The sequence below is a fragment of the Theropithecus gelada genome, chromosome 19 (genome assembly GCF_003255815.1).
Source record: "Theropithecus gelada isolate Dixy chromosome 19, Tgel_1.0, whole genome shotgun sequence".
Classification (NCBI taxonomy): domain Eukaryota; kingdom Metazoa; phylum Chordata; class Mammalia; order Primates; family Cercopithecidae; genus Theropithecus; species Theropithecus gelada.
Window position 1 is genome coordinate 23,277,828 of NC_037687.1, and position 27,089 is coordinate 23,304,916.

Below are 27,089 nucleotides of genomic sequence, written 5' to 3' on the forward strand. Positions count from 1 at the left end.
AATAAGTTAAGGAATGAATTGAACTCCACTTACAGATGAAGAAAGTGAAGTTTCCAGAAGAGGCATGACTTGTGGGAGGTCTCACAGCTGTAAGGGAAAGCCTTGAGATTCTAATCCATGTTCCTTTTTTTAAAAAAATGTTATTTATTTATTAATTATTTTCTTAGAGACAGAGTCTTGCTCTGTCACTCAGGCTGGAGTGCAGGCATTTATGGGATTTAGCTGAGGGGAAGGTGAAGTGAGAATACATTAAGATTGGGCTTAGAGGGATATTTTTATGTGGGTCATAGATACTTCTTGGGTACTTAAACCACCTGATTAGTTGTCACGGTGTAGAAATGGCTTCCCGGAATGCTTCCATTGTGTAAGGTACTAACTCACTAGATGGGAGGCCACAGCCTACTAATGGCATAAATGTGTCTTTTAGCTGCTTATTCCAGAAGCATCTGTGTAACAGAAGTGTCAAGAATTGAAAGGAAGAGTGCGTGGTGGCTCACACCTGTAATCCCAGCATTTTGGGAGGCTGAGGTGGGAGGATTGCTTGAGCTCAAGAGTTCGAGACCAACCTGGGCAACACAGTGAAACCCCATTTCTACTAAAAACAAATTAAAAAAAAAATTGGCCGGGCGCGGTGGCTCAAGCCTGTAATCCCAGCACTTTGGGAGGCCGAGACGGGCGGATCACGAGGTCAGGAGATCGAGCCCATCCTGGCTAACACGGTGAAACCCCGTCTCTACTAAAAAAAATACAAAAAACTAGCCGGGCGATGTGGCGGGCGCCTGTAGTCCCAGCTACTCGGGAGGCTGAGGCAGGAGAATGGCGTGAACCCGGGAGGCGGAGCTTGCAGTGAGCTGAGATCCGGCCACTGCACTCCAGCCTGGGCGACAGAGCGAGACTCCGTCTCAAAAAAAAAAAAAAAAAAAAAAAATTTGCCAGACTTGATGGCGTGTGCCTGTAGTACCAGCTACCTGGGAGGGTAAGGCAGGAGGATCACTTCAGCTCAGGAGTTCAAGGCTGCAGTAAGCCATGAACATCCCACAGCTCTCCAGCCTGGCGATGAAGTGAGACCCTGTCTAAATAAACCAACAAACCAACAAACCAACCAACAAACCAACAAACAAAAAATTGAAAGGATTGAGGCAGAAGTTAGTCTGTGGAAACATTTTCCAAAACATAGTTAATATATGAACGAAACTTTATGAAAGTTTTCCTTTTTCTTTTCTTTTCTTTTTTTTTTTGAGATGGCATCTCACTCTGTTGCCCAGGCTGGCGTGCAGTGGCACGATCTTGGCTTACTGCAACCTCCGCCTCCCGAGTTCAAGCGATTCTCCTGCCTCAGTCTCCTGAGTAGCTGGGATTACAGGCGTTTGCCACTGCACCCACCTAATTTTTTTGTATTTTTAGTAGAGACAGGGTTTCACCATGTTGGTCAGGCTGGTCTCGAACTCCTGACCTCGTGATTCACCTGCCGCGGCAAATCCCAAAGTGCTGGGATTACAGGCGTGAGCCACCGCGCCAGGTCAAAAGTTTTTTTAGATTTGCAAAAGATTTAGATAACATCACCAATACTGATTTGTGAAGCTGAAACTTGTTCTAAATTATAATGAATTTTTAAAAAGTTCCATCAACCATGCTAGAGGAAAGATAACTTACTTTTCTTTTTGTAGACAAGGATATTGTGAAACATGCAGCTGAAAAAGTAGGAAACGTCACACAGTTGTGTCAGGCAGAAAATTAATAAAAACATTACGTTATCCTTTGGGATTTTGCAATGTTTGTGGTATTTGGCTCTTTTAAATATGTAATTTGTTATTATTTCATATTCTAAGTAAACTTTCTTAAAGAGGGCTCTCCTCCCCCATCCCCGCGCTCAGTTCCTTTAGCTGGATCCTTCCAGTTCATGACTGATTGGTTTAAAATATGGGTCGTTCAAAAGCCGAGTGATCCCGGGCTAGTGGCTGTACCCCTCTGAGACAGTTTTCTTAGTGGTAAAATGGAAATCATAACAACTCTGCAGGGCTAATTATAAAGTTTAAAAAAGCCAAGGCCTGCAAAATGCTTAGTGCAGGTTTGGAATGCACCGAGCGATGACAAATCTCAACCTGTCTTTATGCTGAGACCACTCCCCAGTTTCCGGAGCCGCGGCCACTATCTCCCCAGGCGCGTGCACACCCGGCTTTCCCTTCCAGGCCCTCCCCACCACGTGGGCGCGGCCTACCCTCCCTTAGCGGGTAATAAGCGGAGCCAAGCGGCTGCTTCCGGGATTCTTTCCCTTCCACTCTGGGGAACAACCCTTTTGTATGACTGGCAGCATTATTAACCAGTAGTGATTAGAGAAGAGCCCGACGGTAGGTGCTTCCCTCAAAATGGTTCGGAACTCCTCTTCCAAGTTAGCCAATTGGAAGCTTTGGAGGGCGGGTTCTCCTCTGGGGCGGGACAGAGTGACGGGTGTCTCTTTTGGCTAATGGAAACTTGGCTGCTTGTAAGACATGACCAATCAGAAGCGAGAACGCAGGATCCTGGGGCGGGGCTGGAGCTTCGTCAGTTGAACCGCTCGCAAGGAGGGTTGCCAGTGGAGAAGGTGAGAGGCAGCCAGAGTGGCGGGTGCGCGGGCCGTGGTGGAGGTCTTGGGGGGAGGGGAGGGGGTTCTCTCTGGGGAGAGTGGCCTGCGGTGGGCAGCTGACCCGGCCTTGTCGGAATCAGGAGGGAGGGTGCCCTTTAACAAGGGTAGGTGCTTGATTGAGGTGTTGTGAGACAGCGCAGCGTGTGAGTTGGGGGTGATCTGTATATCGCAGGAGGGTCTTCAATAGGGAAAGTTGTAAAGCAGGAGACAGCAGATGGTAGAATATACAGATGCCCTTGAAATGCAGCGTGGCGATTTAGTAGGAGGTTTTAAGGCAGGGGGTCATTACAGCGCACTGTGATTTACAAGCTTTTGATTTGGGTGAAAGTCGTGGGAAGAAGCAATATTGAGGAAGGGAGGGAAAGAGACCTCCAGGGATAAGGATGTACTTTAAAGAGATATGAAGCCCTATTATGCCTGTGGCGTTTACTACATGCTGTGCACCTGCCAAGTGTTTTAGGTGAATTAACTCTTTTTTTTTTTTTTTTTTTTTTTTGAGACGGAGTCTCGCTGTGTCTCCCAGGCTGGAGTGCAGTGGCGCGATCTCGGCTCACTGCAAGCTCCGCCCCCCGGGTTCACGCCATTCTCCCGCCTCAGCCTCCTGAGTAGCTGGGACTACAGGCGCCCGCTACCGCGCCCGGCTAGTTTTTTGTATTTTTAGTAGAGACGGGGTTTCACCATGTTAGCCAGGATAGTCTCGATCTCCTGACCTTGTGATCCACCCGCCTCGGCCTCCCAAAGTGCTGGGATTACAGGCTTGAGCCACCGCGCCCGGCCTAGGTGAATTAACTCTTAAACTTACTCTACTGATGGTTTAGAGTGTGGGCTGTGGCGTCGGGTTGAATCCCGAATTTGAATCCTGGCTCTGCCGGCTTTGGGCGAGTTGTTTAACCCTTCTGTGCCTCAGCTTCATCATCGGTAGAATGACCTCATCTCTTTCTATACCATTGGCTAGCTTCACCCTCTTTATCTAATGTGAACTCCCAGCTGTGTATTTCCAGCCTGGATCTCTGCCCTGAACTCCAGACTCATATCGTGGCCGACTCTTCTCTATTTGGAAGTTCATTTGACATTCAGACATAAACTTGTCTCAAACCAAACTTGAGGTTTCTTCCTTTCAACCTCCAAACCCAGTTGATGGCACATTCATCCTGCCAGGTACTAAGATCAAGAAGCTTGGAGTGTTCTCTTTGTTTTGAGACAGAGTTTTGCTCTTGTTGCCCAGGCTGGAGTGCAATGGCGCTATCTCAGCTCACTGCAACCTCCGCCTCCCGGGTTCAAGGGAATTACAGGCGCCTGCCAATTGTTTGTATTTTTAGTAGAGAACGGGTTTCACTAAGTTGGCCAGGCTGGTCTCGAACTCCTGACCTCACGCGATCCACTCGCCTCAGCCTCCTGCAGTGTTGGGATTACAGGTGTGAGCCATGGTGCCCGCCTAGCTTGGAGTGTTCTTCATTCCTCCCTTTTGTCTCACTTATATATGGTCTAGCAGATCGCATTAGCTCTGTTTTCAAAACACATCCAGAATCCAACCACGCCTCACCAGCTCCTTTGCTACCACTCTGGCCTAAGTTGTCCCCTGCTCTTATCTGGTCTGTTGCAGTGGCCTTCCAGGTGGGCTCCCTGCCTCTCACTGTTAGGGGGATCCTAGTAGAACAGAAGTCAGGTCAGGTTGCTCCTCCTTTCAAATCCTGTCCTGGCTCCCACCTTACACTGCAAAAGTCTTCACCATATCCACGAGGCCCCGACCTATTGGTTTCCTCCTCCTCCCTCCCCTCAACTCCTATCACCTCTCTCAGTCCCCTGGCTCACTCTGCTGCAGCCACCCTGGCCTCCTTGCTGTCCTTTGAACATAATGAACACATTGCCACCTCAGGCCCTTTGTACTCGCTGTCCCCGAACGCACTGCCACCTCAGGGCCTTTGTATTCGCTGTCCTCTCCTTCTGAATCAGGTCTTCTCAGGTGTCTGCGTGGCTTCTCCCACGCCTCTTTCAGGTCTCCGTTCAGATGTCAGCTTCACAGCCAGGCATTTGCTGACTACTCAAGCTAAAATAACTCCTGTCACCGTGTGGCCCCTCACTTGGTTTTATTTTTGTTCATAACACAACTACCTGACATATATTATTATTAGTATTATTTTTGAGACAGACTCTTGCTTGGTCACCCAGCCTCGAGTGCAGTGGCGCAGTCTCAGCTCACGGTAGCCTCCACTTCCTGGGTTCAAGTGATTCTCCTGCCTCAGCCTCCCAACTGGCTGGGATTACAGGTGTATGCCACCATGCCCAGCTCATTTTTACATTTTTAGTAGAGATGGGGTTTTGCCACGTTGGCCAGGGTGGTCTCGAACTCCTGACCTCAGTTGATCCGCCCAGCTCAGCCTCCTAAAGTGCTGGGATTACAGGCATGAGCCACAGCACCGGGCCTATTATTATTATTATTATTATTATTATTATTATTATTACTTTTTTTTTTTTTTTGAGATGGAGTCTCGCTCTGTCACCCAGGCTGGAGTGCAGTGGTGTGATCTCAGCTCACTGCAAGCTCTGCCTCCCAGGTTCACACCATTCTCCTGCCTCACCCTCCTGAGTAGCTGGGACGACAGGCACCTGCCACCATGCCCGGCTAATGTTTTGTATTTTTAGTAGAGACGGGGTTTCACCGTGTTAGCCAGGATGGTCTTGATCTCCTGACCTCGTGATCCGCCCGTCTCGGCCTCCCAAAGTGCTGGCATTGCAGGCGTGAGCCACCGCGCCCAGCTTATTATTATTTTTTGAGATGGAGTCTCCCTCTGTCACCCAGGCTGGAGTGCAGTGGCACCATCTCAGCTCACTCAACCTACACCTCCCAGGTTCGAGTGATTCTCCTGTTTCAGCCTCCCAAGTAGCTGGAACTACAGGTGTACACCACCACGCCTGGCTATTTTTTGTAATTTTAGTAAAGATGCCGTTTCACTATCTTGGTCAGACTGGTTTCAAACTCCTGACCTCAAGTGATCTGCCCTTCTCAGCCTCCCAAAGTGTTGAGATTACAGGCATGAGCCACCGCGCCTGGCCCTCACATCAATTATTGTTGGTTTATATCCACTGGGCTTTTTGGACCTCCCCACTAGTGTGTCTGACTCCATGTGAATATGGAACCTGGCACCTGGAAGAGCACATGGTGTTTAAAAAGTGTTGCTTCTCCTGTACCATCCTCACCATCCTTGCTGAGGGTGATATGGGGCGGGGTTGCTGAACTAGGAGGGTCCTGTGTAGGGTGGTGGGGTCAGAGGTGGGGGAATAAACTGGACAGATTGTGGCACCCAAGGGCAGAAGGAACCTTTAGTGTCTGAAGGAAGTGGGAGGAAATGCAGATTCCTGGGCCCACCCCCAGGGTTTCTGCTTGTGTATGGTTGGGACCCGACCTAGGAAGCTACATTTTCAGAAGCATTTGTGGTAAGGATTATGTTCCCTGGCCATCACTGTGAGAAACACTGTTAGCTGGTTCGGAGTTTGCTGGGGCCACCGTGGTGATTGAGACACCTCCTGGCCCAGCCTGGGAGTCAGGGAGGGCTTCCTGCAGTGCAGGAGAGGGGATTGGAGCTGAGACCTGGAGGAGGACAGGGAATGAGCTGAGGGGAGAAAACCTTGGCTGTATCCCCAGTGCCTAGAACCCCATTTCCTGGCATCTCCCATTAAATTCACAAGCAGTCCCTGAAGATACAAGATGGATTAAAATGGCTCTGCCCCTCACGGGCTCCTGGTCTGTCACATAATCAACAGATCACACAGATGGTAACAGGGAGTGCCAGACACTGTTTGAAGCACCTTATATACATTAAATAGTTTAATTCCACAGCAACCCTGTAAGGTAGGAGCTCTTATTATCCCACTTTACTGATGGGGGAAGACCCAGAGAGGGCAAGTGCTTTGCCCAAGGACACACGAAGGATAAAGGCAGCTGGAATCTGAACGCAGAAGTACCCAGTGTGCGGCATGTGCTATGCTTAAGGTGTGAGGCCGCATTTGGGTTAGTTCTGGGAGGAAACAGGAGGTGGTCAGGGAAGGGCAGCTGGGTAAGGGGAAGGAGGACGAATGTTTCTGTCCTTCTTTGTGGGATCCTAGACAAGCCTCAGTTTTATCCTCTGTATAATGGGGATGGTCATAATACCCAGCAGAGAGCAGAATTTAGGGTGAGTCATTCATTGGGTTATTAAGTGTGCATGGTTCTTATCTAAGGCAAAACGCCTTTGAGAGACAGAGGAAGAGGGAGTCTGGATGCCCCAGGGGGAACTGGGGTGCCGCAGTGTACGCTGTAGAGATTTCATTGCTTGGTTCCCCAGAGGGCTTTTCTGTCTCTACATTCCATGGGGACAATGTGGAAGGCTTTGGTCTGTATTCTGGGGCAGTGAAGGGGGAGTTCTATCCAGCCTCAATTCACCCACGTGGTGTGGAGGTGAGGTCAGAATGGGATCGGGAAGGGGGTCATCCAGGCCAGGCCACGTGTGTGAATGTGGGGCGGAGGTCTGCTGCAGGGGAGAGCCCAGCTAGGGTATGGCTGGGCTGGAATATGTGTTGGTGGTGGTGGGGAGCTGCAGAGTGTGGGGAAACAGCCGTCAGGTGGGGGCTGCCAAGGGCAGTGATTTGCCCATGTCTGGTATGGGAGGTAGTGATGTAAATTTGTCTTTGGTGAGCGCAGCGTGGAGAGTTTTCAGCTCCGGCCCCGGGGTAAGAGCTGTGAAATCTGTGAGCTATCCGGGGAGAGCCATTTGGAAGGTGGAGCCAGGGGTGGTGATGTAACACTGGAGAGGAAAGGGGTCATCCTAGTGAATGATGAGAGGGAGAGAACTGGGGGCTGAAACACTCAGTTTAAGTGTGCCGGCGCCGTGATATCATGAGGCCCGAGAACTGGGTCAGGTGTGTGGGCCAGGATGGGGCCTGGGGGGCAGCCGCACAGTGCTCGCAGGGATGGGGTGGTGACGTCATGGGTTGGTGAGGGCGGGGCCTCGAAGGCACCGCTGGGATGCGTGAGGTCAGGAAGGAGGCAGAGGCTGAGAAGAGGAGCTAGCTGGGAGAGGCTCAGGACAGGAATGAAATCAGCCACCAGGATGAGCCACTGGTCATTCCGAAGCAAGGATGGAGGATGCAGGTAGAGGGACAGGGTCAGCGGTGGGAGGGGAGAGAGGGCTCAGGGTCCGGGGAATCCTAGAAGTGGCGGTGGTGGTGGGGTCCGTGGGGAGGAGGGGTTGTTCAGAGAGGGCTCTCCAAAGGGAAGAGAAGTGGAAAATGTGTGTGTGGGTGGAGTAGGGGTGGGGGGTGGGGTTACAAGCAATTTGAGAGGGAACAGAATCCAGGTGAAATAATGGAGGTGATGGAATACAGGCTGAAAGTGGGGTGTGTGGAGCAGAACCTTGAGCAAATATGCGGGAAGAATGCAGGTGGAATAACGGGGTGCATTGAAGTTCAATATGCGGGAGCCCTAGGAGACCGTGGTTGGCTGGTGTAGGGAGGAGAGTGCGGCTGCCTCCCTGCCCCCAAATCTGGGAGAGCAGGATGGAATGAAGGGGCTTTGGACGGGAGAGAGGGGCCTGGTTTCTGGGGAATGTAGCATGAGGGTTGGGCTGGAATATGTGGAGTGGGAGGTTCTGCAGAGAAGAGGGGAGAGGGGGCCCAGAATTCCGTGGCCATCTGTGGGACAAGTGACGGGCAGCTGGGGTCAAGGAGGCCGTGTGGAGCGGGCACGGGTGTGGGATTTATTCCATCAGCAGTTACTGAGCGCTTAGGATATGCCTAGAGGAGGGGATGGGGCCGGGCAGCCGGTGAAGTTTGTGGAGGTGAGAGAGGTGTAAGTGTGCAAGGGGAATTGAGTTTAGGCAGAGTATTAGGGGGCTCAATGTCTGGGATGAGGGCGGGGTGGGGGCTAAGGATAAGGCCGTGGGATGCCGAAAGGGGCTGGTCTTCGCGGGGTGGATATGGGGGGTTTCTGCCGGGCAGTGGGGAAGGGGGAGTTGGCGGCGGGGATGCGGTGTGGCGCGCCCCCTTCCTCTGTGCGGTCTCCTCCCGGGAGTTGGGGACCACAAGTGGGGGCGGTGATGCTGTGCGGCTCCTCAGGTGTTCAGTTGCGTGGGTGCCTCCTACGCCTTGGTAACCCGGCGGCGTCGCCGCTGATTGGTTCTGGGAGCCGTAGGGGGTCGGGTTGATGGGCGAGGTTTAGGACACCCAGTGGGGCGGGGCCAGCTCTGCCACTCACTGCGTTGGGATCAGGGGATGTGGGATATGTTGAAACGTGCAGCAATTTGTTTGCAGCGAGATTGAGATTATTATTTTTTATTTATTTGTTTTTTTTTTTTCTGAGACAGAATCTTGCTCTGTCACCCAGGCTGGAGTGCAAGGGCACGACGGCGTGCAGCAACCTCCACCTCATGGGTTCAAGCGATTCTCCCGTCTCAGCCTCCCGAGCAGCTGGGATTACAGGTGTCTGCCACCACGCCCAGCTAATTTTTGTATTTTTAGTGGAGACGAGGTTTCACCACGTTGGCGAGGCCGGTCTCAAGCACCTGACCTCAAATGATATGCCCGCCTTGGCCTCTCAAAAGTGCTGGGAGCCACCGCACCCGGCCGAGATAGAAATTATTAACCTGGACTTATGAACCACCAGAGAATGAAAGCACAATTGCCAGAGTGTGAATTTTCCAGGGGAAGGGGGTCCTCGAATTCATCAGCCCTTCCAAAGCACTCTTCTCCCAAATGAAGTTAAGAGCTGTGATCTAGAGAGAGGTGTCTGTCAGGATGTCTAGGGCCCAGGCCATTGCCCTTGGGCCTCTGAGAAAAGAGATCTATGGATGGGCCTGGCGGGTGGTAATTTGGGAGCCCCTGAAATGAACTTGCAAAAGGTTGTGGGACTATTCATTTATCTGCGGAAGGCTCAGAAATTTCATTAGATTCTCAAAGGCTCAAGGACTCTAAAAAGGGTAAAAATCCCTTACCTGGAGTTTCAGGGATCATCTTTTTTTGCCTCACAATATTATATTTTCTGATATTAAACTTTATTTTATTTTACTTTTTTGAGATGGCGTCTCTCTGTATTCCAGCTGGAGTGCAGTGGCATGATCTCGGCTCACTGCAACCTCTGCCTCCTGGCTTCAAGCGATTCTCCTGCCTCAGCCTCTGGAGTAGCTGGGATTACAGGCATGGGACACCACACCTGGCTAATTTTTTTTTTTTTTTTTTTGTATTTTTAGTAGAGATGGGGTTTCATCATTGTTGACCAGGCTGGTCTGGAACTCCTGACCTCATGATCCACCCGCCTCAGCCTCCCAAAGTACTGGGATTACAGGCCTGAGCCACTGCACCTGGCCTGCTCTGACGCCCTTTTAAAAGTTTGGCTCATCCTATTCCAATACCCTCGTCTCTCTTTCCAGCTTGACTTTTCTCCACAAATGTTTGCTGAATGAATGAATGAATGAATCAATAATAAATATATAATAAGACCTAATGAAGTAATGCTAATATTAATCATGATTCTTTTGTTGGCAATCATGTATTTCTTTATTTCTTTTCTTTCTTTTCTTAACTGAGTTGGGGTCTCTGTCACCCAGACTGGAGTGCAGTGGCAAGATCACAGCTCACTGCAACCTCTGCCTCCAGCCTCCCAAGTAGCTGGGACCACAGGCACACACCACCACACCTGGCAATTTTTTTGTATTTTTAGTAGAGATGGGGTTTCACCACATTGCCCAGGCTGGTCTTGAACTCTTGAGCTCAAGCGATCCTCCTGCCTCAGCCTCCCAAAGTGCTGGGATACCAGGTGTCAGCCACCGCGCCTGGCTTGGCAATCATGTATTTCTAGTATCCAGCATGTATTGGACACAGCAGCCTGCAGGTCACAGTACCAAGAGCTTTTATACATATTGCCCAGTGCAATCCTCACAATAAGTCCATGAGGTTGGTGCCATGGTTATACCCATTTTCCAGATGAAGAAACTGAGGCACAGAGAGGTGAATTCACTTTCTCAGGATGCCACAGCTGGTAAATGATGGAGCCAGGATATGAGGCCTGGCCTTCCAACTCGTGAGCCTGGGCTCTCAGCTCCTCTGGGTTTCTCTCTCATCCCCTTCTCCAGCAACCTTGACCATGGACCAGCCGGCCGGCCTGCAGGTGGACTACGTCTTCCGGGGTGTGGAGCATGCCGTGCGGGTGATGGTTTCTGGGCAGGTGCTGGAGCTGGAGGTGGAGGACCGGATGACGGCTGACCAGTGGCGGGGCGAGTTCGATGCTGGCTGTGAGTGTGCCTGCCTGGGGTGGGCTCACTTTTCCTCTCCTGGGATCAGCTTCTCCCAGAAGATGAGGCCACCCTGAATCCTGCCCACCCGCCTCTTCTATGTGGTTATAAAACCCACCAGAGAGCAGAATTTAGCTCCAGAAGCTCTCCAGTGTGGGGAGGGATGTAGGTCTTGGTGCTGAAGCCAGAGACACTGGAGTTGGGTAGAGTTGGAGAGCTTAGATGCCTTGCCCTGGGGCTGGGCAAGCCGTCAGACCTCAGGAGAGACTTTTCTCCCCACCCAGTCATTGAAGATTTGACTCACAAGACAGGGAACTTCAAACAATTCAACATCTTCTGTCATATGCTGGAGTCAGCCCTCACTCAGGTAGGGCCCGGGGTGGCGGGTGCGGGTGGGGGGGGTTCTGTCTTCCAGGTTCCTGGGGGGTTGATGCCCAACTGATGTGTGTCAGACCCTCTACCTCTTCCTTCATCGTGGGAAGAGGGCAATCGTTTTCTTCTTTTGCCAAATGTAAATGGTTCATTTTGAATTTAATGATAGTTATTCTCATGTAGAAAATTCAGGTCACAGAGAAATACAAAGAAGAAAGTAAAAATCACTCCATCCCTAATACTCGCTTCTGTTAATATTTCGGTGAAAATCACTCCAGCCATTTCTCCATGTCTCTATTTGTTTCCAAATACCTGCGTGTATGTATGTGTGTGTCTGTGTGTGTGTGTGTGTGTGTATGTGTATGTATTTGCAGACCTGTAATTATATATAGTTTATCTATTTTCCAAGGTATTCTGCAACCTGCTTGTTTTTGTTTGTTTGTTTATTTGTTTTTTTGAGATGGAGTCTTGCTCTTGTTGCCCAGGCTGGAGTGCAGTGGTGGGATCTCAGCTCACTGCAACCTCCGCCTCCCAGGTTCAAGCGATTCTCCTGCCTCAGCCTCCTGAGTAGCTGGAATTACAGGTGCATGCCACCATGCCTGGCTAATTTATTGTGTTTTTAGTAGAGATGGGGTTTCACCATGTTGACTAGGCTGGTCTGGAACTCCTGACATCAGGTGATCCACCCACCTTGGCCTCCCAAAGTGTTGCAATTACAGGCATGAACCACAGTGCCCAACCTAAAAAGTAATAATCGGGGGGAAAAAAGAAGGTTAGAACTTAGAGTGACGGGGTTGAGTGGTATTTAGATATCTTTTTTCTTTCTTTCTTTTTCTTTTTTTTTTTGAGGCAGAGTTTTTCTCGGTTGCCCAGACTCAGTGGCACAGTCTTAGCTCACTACAACCTCCGCCTCTTGGGTTCAAGTGATTCTCATGCCTCAGCCTCCCAAGTAGCTGGGACTATAGGTGTGCCCACCATGCCCGGCTAATTTTTGTATTTATTTATTTATTTTTTTGAGACACCGTTTCTGTCGCCCAGGCTTGAGTGCAGTGGCACGATAGTGGCTCATTGCAACCTCTGCCTCCCGGGTTCAAGCAATTCTTGTCCTTCAGCCTCCCGAGTAGCTGGAATTACAGGCATGTGCCATCATGCCCGGCTAATTTTGTATTTTTAGTAGAGACGGGGTTTTGCCATCTTGGCCAGGCTGGTCTTGAATTCCTGGCCTCGCGTGATCCACCTGCCTCGACCTCCCAAAGTGCTGGGATTACAGGTGTGAGCCACCGCGCCTGGCCTGGACAAGCAATAGTTTCTTGAAGGTTGCCACTGTGCCTGGCCTGGACAAGCGATAGTTTCTTGAAGGTTAGTTGCAGTGTGGAATCTGCATCCTCATCAGTGAACTTTTTGTATTGTTACCTTAAATTCCACTGACTTATCTTGCATTTTGCATGGATCTTTTTTTACCTGTGGATGACTTTGTAACATCATGCATTGGTCATTTGGAAAATCTTGGTTCACTAAGTTGCGCAGATTTTTCAAATGTTGACACATTGCCTCATACGGTATCCGAAGTCACATTTGTTAATATCCTCACCGATCTCCCCAGGAAAGTCTGTGAACACCAAGAAGCTATCAGACACCCAGTGGAAGTACAGGTTTTCCAAAATTCTAATTTTAAGTGGAAAGCTTGAATTTTGTTATTGGCAAGACATTCTGTTAGCTGTTTCTCTTGAAGTGACAAGCTCACTTTGTTCATTTTTGAGAAAATGTCTGCCAGATAGCCCAAGTCTAAATAACCATAGTTTTGTCTGTCAGTCGTTTTTTTTTTTTTCAAGTAAAAATAGTGTTCCATGAAAAACGGCTAATTTGGCTCAAAACTCAGATGCAGAATCGCTTTTTCCTGAGACCATCGTCATACTTTGGCGTGCACAGAAGTACTTGATGTGTACTTCCCATTTTCTTGCACAACATAATAAAGAGATGTGTCCTCTAGGAGCTGGATTCAATAAAATTAATAATTTTTACTGCTTCATCGAGAACATTCCGATGTTTCATTTCCTGTGTTTTATGGTTGATTTGCTTATTTACTTGTTTGTTTATTTCTCTTGCCCAGCCCCCCGCTGAGACTGGGGAGATACAGTAACCTCCAGTGTCATTCGGTGCCAGGAGCTTGGTTTCTGCTAAGGCACCAGCAGTTTTTCCCACCATTGCTTTTGTACCATTTGCACACATGTCAACACAGTGCCAAAGACAAATGACATCTTTGTATTATTATGAAAGTAGCTTTGACCTCAGTGGACATCCCCGAAAGGGTCTTGGGGACCCCCCCCAGGGATCTGGAGACAGCACTCGGAGAGTCACAGGTCTAAGCTGTTCTCTGTGGTTGAGCATTTAGGTTCTTTCTGGTTTCTCCCTTTGATGAAGTCCTTGTGTCTGTCCTGGGACGGGGCCATGTTGATCACCAGCCTTCGCGTAGGAAATTCTAGCCCGCCTAGAGAACAGGAAGGGCTGTGGCCCAGGTGTGTGCTAGGTGCCCTCAGTGTGGTGGTGGCGGGTGCCGTGGCAGCTCCTCCTCTCCTCTCCTGACAGAGTAGTGAGTCAGTCACCCTGGACCTGCTGACCTACACAGACCTGGAGTCCCTGCGGAACCGCAAGATGGGGGGCCGCCCAGGCTCCTTGGCCCCCAGATCGGCCCAGCTCAACTCCAAGCGCTACCTGATCCTCATCTACTCTGTGGAGTTTGACAGGTGGGGAGAAGGGACTGGCTCCAGGGCCAGGCTGGTAGGCGGGGTGGGAGAGCGTGTGGGTGGATCTTAGGAAGTCCTGGCACCCAGGCAAGGTGACATTGGTTAAGCCTTGCCTTGGGAATCTCACCTGTTGGGATTTGTATCATTTAGTATTGTGTTTGGCTACAAGTAGCAGAATAACCATCACCAGTATCCTAAACAAACAATGCATCACATAACAAGATGTCTAGGTAGGTTGGCTGCCACCTGTGCAACAGTTCACTAGGGACTCAAGCTCTTTCTTTTTTTTTTCCCCCTTTACCATTGTTAATGTGTTGGCTTTTTTTTTTTTTTTTTTTTTTTTTTTTTTGAGACGGTGTCTCACTGGGTCACCCAGGCTGGAGTGCAGTGGTGCGATCTCGGCTCACTGCAACGTCTACCTCCCAGGTTCAAGCAATTCTTGTGCCTCAGCCTCCAGAGTAGCTGGGACTATAGGAGCCCACAACCACGCCTGGCTAATTTTTTTTTTTTTTTTTCCCTGAGACGGAGTCTCTCTCTGTCGCCCAGGCTGGAGTGCAGTGGTGCGATCTCGGCTCACTGCAAGCTCCGCCTCCCGGGTTCACGCCATTCTCCTGCCTCAGCCTCCCGAGTAGCTGGGACTACAGGCACCCGCCACCACGCCCAGCTAAATTTTTGTACTTTTAGTAGAGACAGGGTTTCACCATGTTATCCAGGATGGTCTCGATCTTCTGACCTCGTGATCCACCCGCCTCGGCCTCCCAAAGTGCTGGGATTACAGGCATGAGCCACCACGCCCGGCCAATTTTTGTATTTTTAGTAGAGATGGGGTTTCGTCATGTTGCCCAGGCTGATCTCGAACTCCTGGTCTTAAGTGATCTTCCCGTCTCAGCCTCTCAAAAGCACTGGGATTACAGGCATGAGCCACCGCGCCCGGCTTGGCCTTTTGACTTCATCTTTATCTCTTCATGGCCACAAAATAGCTGCTGGATCCCCCAGTCATTGCATCTATATCAAGGCAGGAAGAAGAGGGACAGGGCTGAGTTTATTAATTGCATCTGCTGTTTTCATCAGGAAAAGAAACGTGTTGCCAGAAGACTCCCAACAGATTTCCTGTAATATGTGGCCAGAAGTGGTCACATGCAAGGGATGCTGGGAAAATGAATATCTGGCTTTCTAGCCTTTATAGGGGGAGGCAGCAAGGAAGTTGGGAATGGCAGTTGTGTAGCTGGGTGACCGTGTCTGCCCCATGTGTTGGTAACCACTGGATTTCTTAGTGGGAAGTTACCAATCCTTTGTGAATAGCATCTCATGAGGCTGTTAATCACAATGGCCCACCTTTCCCCAGCCAAACCGGGGTCACCCAGGCCAGGCCAACCAGAATCCCCCACTGTGGCATCTGAATTAGGATTGTGTTTGGCTGCAAGTAACATGATACCAGCGTTCCCTTCATCAGCAGTATGCGACAAGGAAGTTCCCCCAGACTACACCAGGGCTGCCAATCCCAGTGGTTTCCAAATTGTTATATAAGAGACTTTCAGAGGTGGTGACTGGAACAAGGAAGGGGCCTTGAGGATGTGCTCATAAGCCCCTAGGATGGTGCAGTTTTTGGAACTGTGTGTTTTCGCATTCTGTGGCTCTTAGAGGCTGGTGTTTACCCTCAGGTGCATTCTTGGCCTCTGAGACGCCACGGTTCTAATCCCCCCTCCTCAGGATTCACTACCCGCTGCCCCTCCCGTACCAGGGCAAGCCAGACCCTGTGGTTCTGCAGGGCATCATCCGGTCACTGAAGGAGGAACTGGGCCGCCTGCAAGGGCTGGATGGCCAGAACACTCGGGACACCCGGGAGAGTGAGATCTGGCGCCTGCGGGAGCAGTGAGTCTCGGAGGGGTGGGCAGCTGGGGCGGGTGGGAGCCCTGGAGCCCTCCCATCATGCACTGCAGGGCCCATGCTTGGCCCTGTGGGGAGGATGACTGTCCTTTGCCCACCATGTATTTATTCATTTTTTTTTGCGACAGAGTCTTACTCTGTCGCCCAGACTGGAGTGCCGTGGTGCGATCTTGGCTCACTGCAGCTTCCTCCTCCTGGGTTCAAGCCATTCTCCTTCCTCAGCCTCCCAAATAGCTGAGATTACAGGCACGTGCCACCATGTCCGGCTAATTTTTGTATTTTTAGTAGAGAAGGGGTTTTGCCCTGTTGGTCAGGTTGGCCTCAAACTCTTGGCCTCAGGTGATCTGCCCGCGTTGGCCTCCCAAAGTGCTGGGACTACAGGCATGAGCCCCTGCGCGTGGCCTCTGAGCCCCTCTTCTGTACCTTTGGGCTGGGTGGTGCTGGGGACATAGCGGTGACCAAGATTATCTTGGCACTGCCCTCCTGGGACTGCCAGTCCAGGGAGGGAGGCAGATAGATGTGTTTGCAGACAGTGAAGGCTCAGAGTGGGTGCGGACCTGACCCTGCCTGGAATGGGAAGGGTGTTCTTGGCAGAGGGAGCAGCATGTGCAAGGGTGCGGGGAGGTTGAGCTCTATGTAGGTGAATCCACCTTCACAGGGTGCCCCTTCTGTGCTAGCCCCGTCCCTGCCACTCACGTGGTGCCCAGCCCTGGGGGAGATGGGTGCTAAGTATATAACCACCTGAGTATATCATTACAGACGGAGATGCCTGGGGCAGGACAGGGAGCCTGTGCCATGCGAGGCTGTCACAGGACTCCACTGGGGTGTGGGGTGGGTCAGGCACAGGGGCTGGGGAAGTGGTGTAGGCAGAGGGAACAGCCTGGGCAAAGTCCTTGTGCTAGATGGGAATGTGGTGAGAACAAGGGAATGAATGAAGTGAAAGAAGCAAAGGCTTTTGGCCTATATATTCATGCCTGTCATGTGCTCGGTTCTGTTGGGGAGATGAATCTGGGGCTTGATCGCTACCGTGGAGAGGCCTGGCTCATTGTGGACTAATAATATTTTTAGTAATAATAACACCAGTAATTAATGATTATTGAACATTTAACTGTATGCCAGGGCTGCTCTGTGCTTTATGATTGAATTCATTTTATCCTCACAGCCGCCCTATAAGGTAGGCACTGCTATTATCACCGTTTGACGGAGGCCCAGAGAAGTTAGGGACCTTGGTGCAGGTCACATAGTGGGTAATATGGCTAGGCTGGACCTTAGATCCAGGCAGCCAGAGCCGAGCCGCTGTTGTTTTCCCAGCTGTTTGCACTGTTTGTGGCTGCAAGCCCAGGACAGAGCTCTAAGTGCCGACCGGGAGGACCAGTCCTTATGGGAGCTCACGGGGCTGGGGAACCCCGCCGGTCTTCGGAGGAGCTCGCCTGTGTACTGCTGGGCCGAGGAAGGCCTCATTGGGGAGGCCAGAATTTATCCTCAGGATCTGCTCTCAGGCTGTGTGTGTGTGTGTGTGTGTGTGTGTGTGCACGCGCGCACGCTCTGTCTCAGGTGGTGTGTGTGTGTTTCTAGGTTTGTGTTTCTGGATGTGTGTTTCCCAAGATGGCCACAAGGTGGCGCCCTCCACCCTTTGGAACCAACCACAGAAGCCTTGAGATCCCAACGGTGCTCAGTGGCTTCTCTTCCTCTTCCCAGCCAGGAATTAGGGAGTTTGGAAAGGTTCTGAGATTTATTCCTTCATTCAGCCAACATTTATGGAGTTCATGCTGTGCCAGGCACACTGCCCGACACTGGTTAATGTTTATTATGCTAGACATGGTCTAAGCACTGTGAATAGATTCTTACAGCCTAACAGGCTGGCATTCTTATTATCGTCCCTCTTCACAGATGAGAAAAGATGGCGTGAGGCTCAGAGATGTGAAGTGAAACTGCCCAGGGCCACCCAGCTTGTTAACAAGTGGAATAGAGTTGAATGCAGTGCGCCCGGCCATGCAGCCTGGGGTCCTGTGCAGTGAACCAGACAGGTGGAGGCTCTGCCCCCAGAAAGGTGGGATCCACATGGGAAACGGACACTCCTCTACATGCCAGGTCTGCCAGGGTTGGTGCTAGGACGGAAAGGTACAGAGGGCTGGGAGAGCGGAGAACGTCAGGGGCAGGTAGGCTTCCCGGATGAGTGGAGTGGTTTTTGCCAGGAGAAGGAGGAGAGAAGGTTCTGGGAGGTGAGAACTGCATCTGGCTGGAGCCTGTGGGAGAGGGAGGCAGGAGGCGAGGAGGGGAGAAGTCAGGTGGGTAAGGGCTGAATAGAAAGGAAAGCTCCTTGTTGGAGAGTGTGGGGAACCACAGATTTTAAGAAGGATTTATTAGGAAAAATTCCAAGCACCACAAAAGTAAACAGTAGTGTAATTTGCACGTACTTGTCCCCCAGCTTCAACAGTTACCCACGTTTGCCCATCTTGTTTGAGGTACTGCCACCCCCTGCCCTGTAGCAAATCCCAGTCTTCGTATCTCCTCTGTAAAAGCTTCAGTGTGTATCTTTAACATATAAGGATATAAGTGCTGTCATCACGTCCAACAACATTAACAAAAATTCCATCATGTCATCTGAAACCCATTGCGTATGCGTTCACACTTACACTTCTCTGATCACCTCTCAAGTGTCTTTTTTGCAAGTGGTTTGAATTCGTCCTGTATCTAAATATGGCTGCACATTGCAGTTTGTTGAGGTCTTTCTTTTCTTTTTTTTTTTTTCAGTCTTGCTCTGTTGCCCAGGCTGGAGTGTGGTGGTATGATCTCGGCTCGCTGTATCCTTGACTTCCTGGGCTCAAGTGATTCTCCCACCTCAGCCTCCTGAGTAGCTGGGACTACAGGCACATGCCATCATGCCCAGCTAATTTTCATATATATATATACACACACACACACACACACACACACATATATATATATATATATTTATAGAGACAGGGTTTGCCCATGTTGTCCAGGCTGGTCTTGAACTCCTGAATTCAAGCCATCCACCTGCCTGGGCCCCCCAAAGTGCTGGGATTACAGGCATGAGCCACTGAGCTTGGCTGATGTATTTCTTAAATCTCTTTTAATTTATATCCCCTTCACCACTTTTCATGCTACTTATTTGTGGAAGAAATCAGGTTATTTGTCCTGTAGAGTTTTGCAGTCTAGATTTTGCTGAAATTTTCCCTAGCAAGCATACTCAGATGGAAAAATGAAAAATAGATTTTGCTGATTATATCGCCATGGTGTGTTTAATGTCCTCCTCTGTCCCCTGTACTTGCAGTGAAGTGGTGGCTAACCGTATATAGGTTTAATCACATGTCGGGTAGGTTTTGGCAAGATGCCTCCTTTGGTTGTGTTGAGACTGATGGTTTCAGCTGTTGAGAGCTGGCTCCCTCTTTTATAAAGTTCTCTTCCGCCTTTCAGCCCGTGCAGTGGTTCATTCCGGATATGCACTCAAATTGCCTGGGAGCTTTGAAAAATGCCAGTGCCCTGGCTGCCCTGTAGATTCACCATTTCTTTTTGTGTTTGTTTTTCTTTTTTTTTTTTTTTTTTGAGACGGAGTCTCCCTCTGTCGCCCAGGCTGGAGTGCAGTGGCCGGATCTCAGCTCATTGCAAGCTCCGCCTCCCGGGTTTACGCCATTCTCCTGCCTCAGCCTCCCGAGTAGCTGGGACTACAGGCGCCGGCCACCTCCCCCGGCTAGTTTTTTGTATTTTTTTAGTAGAGACGGGGTTTCACCGTGTTAGCCAGGATGGTCTCGATCTCCTGACCTCGTGATCTGTCCGTCTCGGCCTCCCAAAGTGCTGGGATTACAGGCTTGAGCCACCGCGCCCGGCCTCTTTTTACTTTTTTGAGACCGAGTCTCGCTCTGTCACCCAGGCTGGAGTGCAGTGGGGTGATCTGGGCTCACTGCAACCTCTGTCTCCTGGGTTCAGGCGATTCTCCTGCCTCAGCCTCCCGAGTAGCTGGGATTACAGGCATGTGCCACCACACCCGGCTAATTTTTGTATTTTTAGTAGAGAGAGGGTTTCACCGTGTTGGCCAGGCTGATCTCGAACTCCCGACCTCAAGTGATCCGCCTGTCTCGGCCTCCTAAAGTGTTGGAATTACAGGCATGAGCCTCCGCGCTCGGCCTATTTTTCTGTTTTTAAAAATTCTGTGAGCAGTGAGGAGTTCCAGGGCAGGCCCTGACTCCTCCAGACACACCATTTACACCTGAATCTCTGGGATGGGACCCCTCCCTCCTGCCCAAGAGTCCCACTACTTTACTACTTAACTTTCCTATTGTGAAATATATACGCCCCAAAGAGTATAAAATATAAATGTACAGTTTCACAAATTATCATAAAGCCAGCGCACATGTAACAACTACCCAGGTTAAGAAATCGAGGCCGGGTGCGGTGTTCCACGCCTGTAATCCCAGCACTTTGGGAGGCCGAGGTGGGCGGATCACCTGAGGTCAGGAGTTTGAGACTAGCCTGGCCAACATGGTGAAACACTGTCTCTACTAAAAATACAAAAATTTAGCTGGGTAGAGTGCACATGCCTGTAGCCCTAGCTACGCGGGAGGCTGAGACGGGAGAATCACTTGAACCCAGGTTCAAGATTGCAGTGAGCTGAGATCAGCCTGGTGTGACACAGGCAGGCTGTGTCTGAAAGAAAAAAAAAAAAAAATTGAAAGTAGTCATTTTCCCCTAGCCTCTGCATGTCTTTTTCCAGGAGAGACCCTCTTGCTCTAACCATGCTCCCAAATGCACCTAATCTCACTCATTTGATTTGCTTATGGTTTTGCCAGCTAAACTACGCATCCCTAAACAATATAGTTTAGTTGTATCCCTCTTTTTGCACTTAATTTAATTTAATTTAATTTTTTTTTTTTTTTAAAGAGAGAGAGTCTCACCCTATCACCCAGGCTGGAGTGCAGTAGTACAGTATTGCAGTCACGGCTCACTGTCACCTCAGACTCCTGAGTTCAAACAACCTTCCTGCCTCAGCCTTCCCAGTAGCTGGGACTACAGGCACATGGCACCATGACAAGCTAATTTTTTTTTTTTTTTTGGAGACGAAGTCTTGTTCTGTCACCCAAGCTGGAGTGCAGTGGCACCATGTCAGCTCACTGCAACCTCTGCCCTCTGCCTCCTGGGTTCAAGCGATCTCCTGCCTCAGCCTCCTGAGTAGCTGGGATTACAGGTGCTCGCCACCAGACCCGGCTAATTTTTTTTGGTATTTTTAGTAGAGAGGGGGTTCCACCATATTGTCCAGGCTGGTCTTGAACTTCTGACCTCAGGTGATCTGCCTGCCTCGGCCTCCCAAAGTGCTGGGATAACAGGCATGAGCCACTGTGCCTGGCCACAAGCTAAGTTTTGTAGAGATGGGGATTTGCCCAGGCAGGTGTCAAACTCTTAGGCTCAAGCTATCTGTCTGCCTTGGCCTCCCAAAGTGCTGGAATTACAAGTGTGAACCACCACACCTGACCTACTTATATGTCTTTTCTTGTGATGAAAATCTTAGTTTCTAGGGATAATAACATATTTATTTGCTTTATCTTGAACAATACCAGTGTAATTACTAATAATTGAATTTTGAATGAAGTTTACGATTTCCAGGGCCAGGTGCAGTGGCTCATGCCTGTAATCCCAGGACACTGGGAGGCTGAGGCAGGTGGATCACCTGAGGTCAGGAGTTTGAGACCATTCTGGCCAACATGGTGAAACCCCTTCTCTACTAAAAATACAAAAATTAGTTGGGGGTGGTGGTGGGCACCTGTAATCCCAGCTACTCGGGAGGCTGAGGCAGGAGAATTGCTTGAACCCGGGAGGCAGAAGTTGCAGTGAGCTGAGATGGTGCCACTGCACTCCAGCCTGGGTGACAGAGCAAGACTCCCTCTCAAAAAAGAAAAAAAAGATTTCCTCATAGTTCTTTTTGGCCTTAGGCTATATCCCACTTGCTCAAATGATGTGTTTTAGTTACCTCCTATAATTCTCCAATGTGCCACCAACTTTGATATAGAGTCAGGTCTGTTTGGGCCAGTTTCTTTTAAAATTTTTGGGATGGCATTTGTTAAAATTTAATTAATTAATATAAAATATTTTTATAGTTCCAAAGTCAAAACTGAAAAAGAGGGTACATTCAGAGAGGTCCAATTTCTTAAAAAATTTTTTTTAAAAATTATCTTTACTTCTGACTTTATTTTTTTGAGATATGGTCTTGCTTTGTCTCCCAGGCTGGACGGCAGTGGCACAATCTCAGCTCACTGCGCACTCTGCCTTCTGAGTTCAAGTGATTCTCATTCCTCAACCTCCTGAGTAGCTGGGATCACAGGCATGTGACACTACATCAGGCTAATTTTTGTATTTTTAGTAGAGACAGGGTTTCGTCATGTTGGCCAGGTTGGTCTTGAACTCCTGGCTTCAAGTGATCCACCTGCCTCGGCCTCCCAAAATGCTGAGATTACAGGCATGAGCCACTTTGTCCAGCCAGAGAGATCCAATTTCTGTTCATTTCCCCCTTCCCCATAAATAATCCTTTTCCCCCATAGATTTTGGTTTATTCTATTATACAATTTTGAAAATATAAACATGTAATTTATAATTCTCCTTTCTTTTACGAAAAGGGACATTCTGAACATACTGTCTGCACCATACTGTGTCACAGCAGTCACTCGGTGACAGGACGTAGAGATCCTCTACTTTCCTCTTTATAGTTTTGTGCGACTCAGTTGAGTAGATGTATTAGAAATTCAGTTAGTTCTGTTTTGACGTACATTTTGGCTATTTCTACTCTTTTGCTATTACAGATTGTGCTGCAATGAATAATAGCCTTGTGTATATACTTTCTTAAGGAAGGGTTTTGAGCGTGGTAGTTACCTGATCAAATTTGTATTGCAGAGGATTTCGTGACTGGGAGACCGGCCTGTCGAGGTGGGAGGAGGAGGGAGGCAGTGCTAGGCTTTCAGGGTGTGGACAGATTGATGAAATCGTTTAGAATTGGAACTCACATGGCTGTGTTCCCACTCCTTCACCCGCACCAGGGGAGGAGTGTGTGTGCGTCCTGTGCGTGGTGGGGTCATGTCCTCTTCGTGGGGTGGATGGGGGTGATGTGACCACATCCCTCCTCACACGTCGATAGGGGAGATGATAGGAGCCTGCCCCTCCCCTTGGGGGCAGTTGAGAGTGATGGAGCCCTGTTCCCCCTTCCGGAGAGGTGAAATGATGAGGCGTCCCACCCCCATGGAGTCGTGGGAATGGGGCCATGCCTCTCTCTCCAGCGCTCTCTCTCCGTCTTCCCCAGGGTGTCGCGCCTGGCGTCCGAGAAGCGGGAGCTGGAGGTGCAGCTGGGCCGATCGCGCGAGGAGGCGCTGGCCGGGCGCGCGGCGCGCCAGGAGGCCGAGGCGCTGCGCGGGCTGGTGCGCGGGTTGGAGCTGGAGCTGCGGCAGGAGCGTGGGCTCGGGCACAGGGTGGCCGGCCGTCGCGGCCAGGATTGTCGCCGTCTGGCCAAGGAGGTGAGCAGCGGGGGGCCGGGAGCGGCCAGCGAGACGTGGACCTCGGCCTCAGCCTGGGCCTCGGCCTCAGCCTGGACCTTCGCGCCCCTCTCCCCTCCCGGCAGCTCGAGGAGGCGAAGGCATCGGAGCGGAGCCTGCGCGCCCGGCTGAAGACGCTGACCAGCGAGCTGGCATTGTACAAGAAGGGGTGAGAGGCTAGGCCTGCGGTGCTCTAGGGCGGATGGGCGGGGCCTGAGAGGGGGTGGAACGTGAGGAGGCGGAGCGTGAGGGAGGCGGGGTGGGGCCAGGTAGGGTGGAGGGGGCGGGGCTGAAGGGGAGGAGGGGCTTAGCGGACCCAGTCTGGAGGCCAGACAGGATTCGGATGCGGTGGTTAGGTGGACCCGGGCTGTGCGGAGATGCGCAGGCTTGAGGCGGCGTTCAGGAGGGACTGGGAAAGGGATTGGGCCCTAGGGCCTCCTGGTGCGAAAGGGTGCGGCGCAGCAGGTGGGATCAGGGTGAGGTCTGCTGGCATTTATGGGGTGGGTGGTGGAAAATTGGGAAGGGTTTCCGGGGAGTTGTGGAAGACTCCAGAAAGAAGGGTCTGGTGAAGGGGGTGTGTTGAAAGGATGTAGGGAAATGACAGAGGGGTGTTTTAGGAGTTTGGGTGTGGTCTAGGGGGAGGATATCATGAGGGTCGTGGGCCCAGGAGTGCACGTCTAGGAGCTGATGGGGTAGGCCTGAGGGTTCGGAGAAGGTGCGGTCGGGGAGGAGTCTCGAGATTGAGTTTGTCGGGGCGGGTGGGAAGCTGACAGCTGCCCCTGTGGTCTCAGGAGGCGGACTCCACCGGTGCAGCCGTCCCCGGCGCGGGAGGACCGGGCCTCATCGTCCCGGGAGCGCTCCACGTCGCGAGGCCGCGGCGCCGCGCGCTCCTCATCCCGGGAGAGCGGCCGCGGAAGCCGGGGTCGGGGCCGCCCTGCGCGCCCCTCGCCCTCGCCCACAGGTCTGTGCCCCTGCCCTGCGGTGGGGAGGGGACGCACTGGCGCTGCCAAGGCCCGTCGCAGGACCCAGCCGCCTCCTCTCCCACGTGGTCCTAGGTGGTCGCGCGCTCCGCTTCGACCCCACGGCCTTTGTGAAAGCCAAGGAAAGGAAGCAGAGAGAGATCAAGATGAAGTCAGTGCCCCTTCCTCCCTCACCTGCCCCTGTCCCTGGCCCTTGCCCGCTCCCGGGCGCTCATCTCTCCACACCACCATCAGTCCCCATCTCCTTCCACCTGCTCGCTTCTCGCCGGATACCCCGCCTGCTTTGCCTGCTCCGCCTGCTGTGCCTTCCGTCCGTCCCACCTCCTCGTCTGTGTTTCTGCATGCTTTCCGCGCCTAGGCTCGTCACCTTGGGCGGTCACTGGCGTGGCTGTGACCTTTTGGGGCGCAGCGACACCCTTGCCCGCAGGAGTTGGGCGTACAGGCCAGTGTCTCCTTTCTTTTTTCCCAGGCAGCAGCAGCGGAACCGATTAGGCAGTGGGGGAAGCGGGGACGGTCCGTCAGTCTCCTGGTCTCGCCAGACACGGGCCCCTGCTGTCGTGACTGGCCGAGGGGACGCCCCTAACCGCTCCCGAAACCGCAGCTCCTCAGGTAACCCGCCTGGAGCTCGGGGCAGCGGGGCTAGGCGGAACTGCGCGGGGGTGGGAGGCACTGGGCGGGGCCGGCGGGTCGGGCGGGGCGGGGCTGGGCGGGCTGGGAGGGCCTGGGAAGCACTGGGCGGGGCCAGCGAGGGCCAGAGCTCACGCCCTCCGTCTCCCTCTAGTGGATAGTTTCCGCAGCCGCTGCTCGTCTGCCAGCTCCTGCAGCGATTTGGAGGATTTCTCTGAGTCGCTCTCCAGAGGGTAAAACTTGGACATGGGAAAAGGATCACCTCAAAAGGGTTTCTGGAGAGACTATAAACAATCTTTTTCAGGGAAATTGGGTGATGGAGCCTGGGGGCCGCCACAAAGGTCGGGGAGGTGGGAATACTGGAGCCTCCGCACCACTGGTTCTTGGTTACTCCTTTTTCTCAGGGGTCACCGCCGCCGTGGGAAGCCTCCCGGCCCAACGCCCTGGAGTGGGTCCAATACGGTGAGTAGAAGGGGTAGCATAAACCGCTGGAACACAGCTGTCCTCATTTGCTGTGATTCCTTCCTGGGGATCAGGGGCAGAGGCGACTCTGAATGCCTGTGCAACAGGGCTTTTTTTGTGTAAGAGTGGCTCTTACTCTGTCCTTCAGGCTGGGGTGCAGTGGGGGCAATTGTAGCTCACAGCAGCCTTTAACTCCTGAGCTCGAGAGACCCTCCCACCTCGGCCTACGGAGTAGCTGGGACTAGGCTTTTCTTGGGGGGGAGGGTGAGGTTGAGACAGGATAAGGGGATAGTATTGTCTCTTTATGTTGCCCAGGCTGGTCTGGAACTCTTGGCCTCAAGCCATCCTTAGCCTCCCACAGCACTGGAGTTACAGGCTGGGCCAGCGCACCTGGCCTGGGAACAGCATGTTTTGAGAGCATTAGATTGGAGAAGGAATAATGGGAGGCATGTGATGCTCTTTAGAGCTTTGGCTTCTCACTGTCAGGTCTTGAAACCAGACTCCTCCTCTTACCAGCTGTATGATTCAAGGCAGTTCTTTAGCCTCTCTGTACCTTAGTTTTTGTTTATCCATTAACCGGGGATGGTAATGGCATCACCTCACATGGGAGGTGAGGGCTCTGTGAGGACATTAGGAGGTTATTTTGCATATAATGAATACCCAGTAGATGTTGGGCCTTATTTTTCCCCAAGGTCCTTAGGCTCAGGATTTCCAGTGGGATTTAGGGGGACAGGAATAGAGGGACAGTGGCTGACCCCCTTTCCTACCTTCCCCATCACCAGAAGTCCACCCCCGTGGAACGCAGCCACCATCAGAAATCTCTGGGCAACTCTGGGGGCTGGGTCCCCATCAAAGGTGAGCCTGGGACTCCACATCCCCTCTCCCAGCCCCAGGACCCGTTGGAATGGTAGTGGGGGCAGTGGTATATTGGGCCCAGGAACTCCCTGGGGCTTCAGGACCCTCACAGCCCCCCATACCCCCACCTGCTCTCACAGAGTACAGCTCGGACCACCAGGCGGCTGACATGGCCGAAATAGACGCACGCCTGAAGGCCTTGCAGGAGTACATGAACCGACTGGATATGCGGTCATGATGTGGAGAAGGGGTACTGCCCCTCCATTCCCCACCTACTTGCTGGGTATGGCGTGGGGGGTGGGGCCAGGGTAGCCTCCAGCCCTGCCCAGGCCCTGCCCTGGCCCCACCCCGGCCCCGCCCCTCCTGCTGTCTCTGTGGTCTCAGGTGTGTGAGGCTCTGACCCTGCCCTCTCCCCAGGCAGTACATGCTGGGAAGGAGGATGTGTGCATTTTGTAAATAAACATATTTGCCCTGGGGGCCCCTCAGCTTATGACTAAAGGGTGAGGGTGGAGTGGGGAGAAATGTGGAGGAAGAGAAATTAGGGGGTATAACTGGAACCTGTGTGTGCCTCAGAGGCAGATTGGGACTCAGGCCTAGGTAAAGCTTGTACACTCTCTAAACAGTGCAAGGGCAGACCTGGGAAGAGTAGTGAGCAGCCTGTCCCCAAAGGAGTTCAAGCAAAGGTTCTGCGCAGGATGCCTTTGGCTGTGTGGTGGGAAGGGGGTGTCTTGCAGCATGGTTCA

General features: G+C 51.7%; 1 protein-coding gene across 1 annotated transcript; it reads left to right on the top strand.

The window, feature by feature from the left end:
• The first annotated feature begins 2,537 nt into the window (after nt 1-2,537).
• CCDC61 (coiled-coil domain containing 61) lies at nt 2,538-26,823 on the top strand. Its single transcript, XM_025367643.1, has 14 exons — nt 2,538-2,581; nt 10,726-10,884; nt 11,169-11,251; nt 13,843-14,000; nt 15,711-15,872; nt 23,194-23,404; nt 23,509-23,591; nt 24,214-24,383; nt 24,478-24,553; nt 24,872-25,011; nt 25,184-25,262; nt 25,434-25,491; nt 26,274-26,346; nt 26,487-26,823. Exons 2-14 carry the CDS (start codon nt 10,737-10,739, stop codon nt 26,582-26,584), a joined length of 1,539 nt encoding a protein of 512 aa, XP_025223428.1. The 5' UTR covers nt 2,538-2,581; nt 10,726-10,736; the 3' UTR covers nt 26,585-26,823.
• Nucleotides 26,824-27,089: the final 266 nt, after the last annotated feature.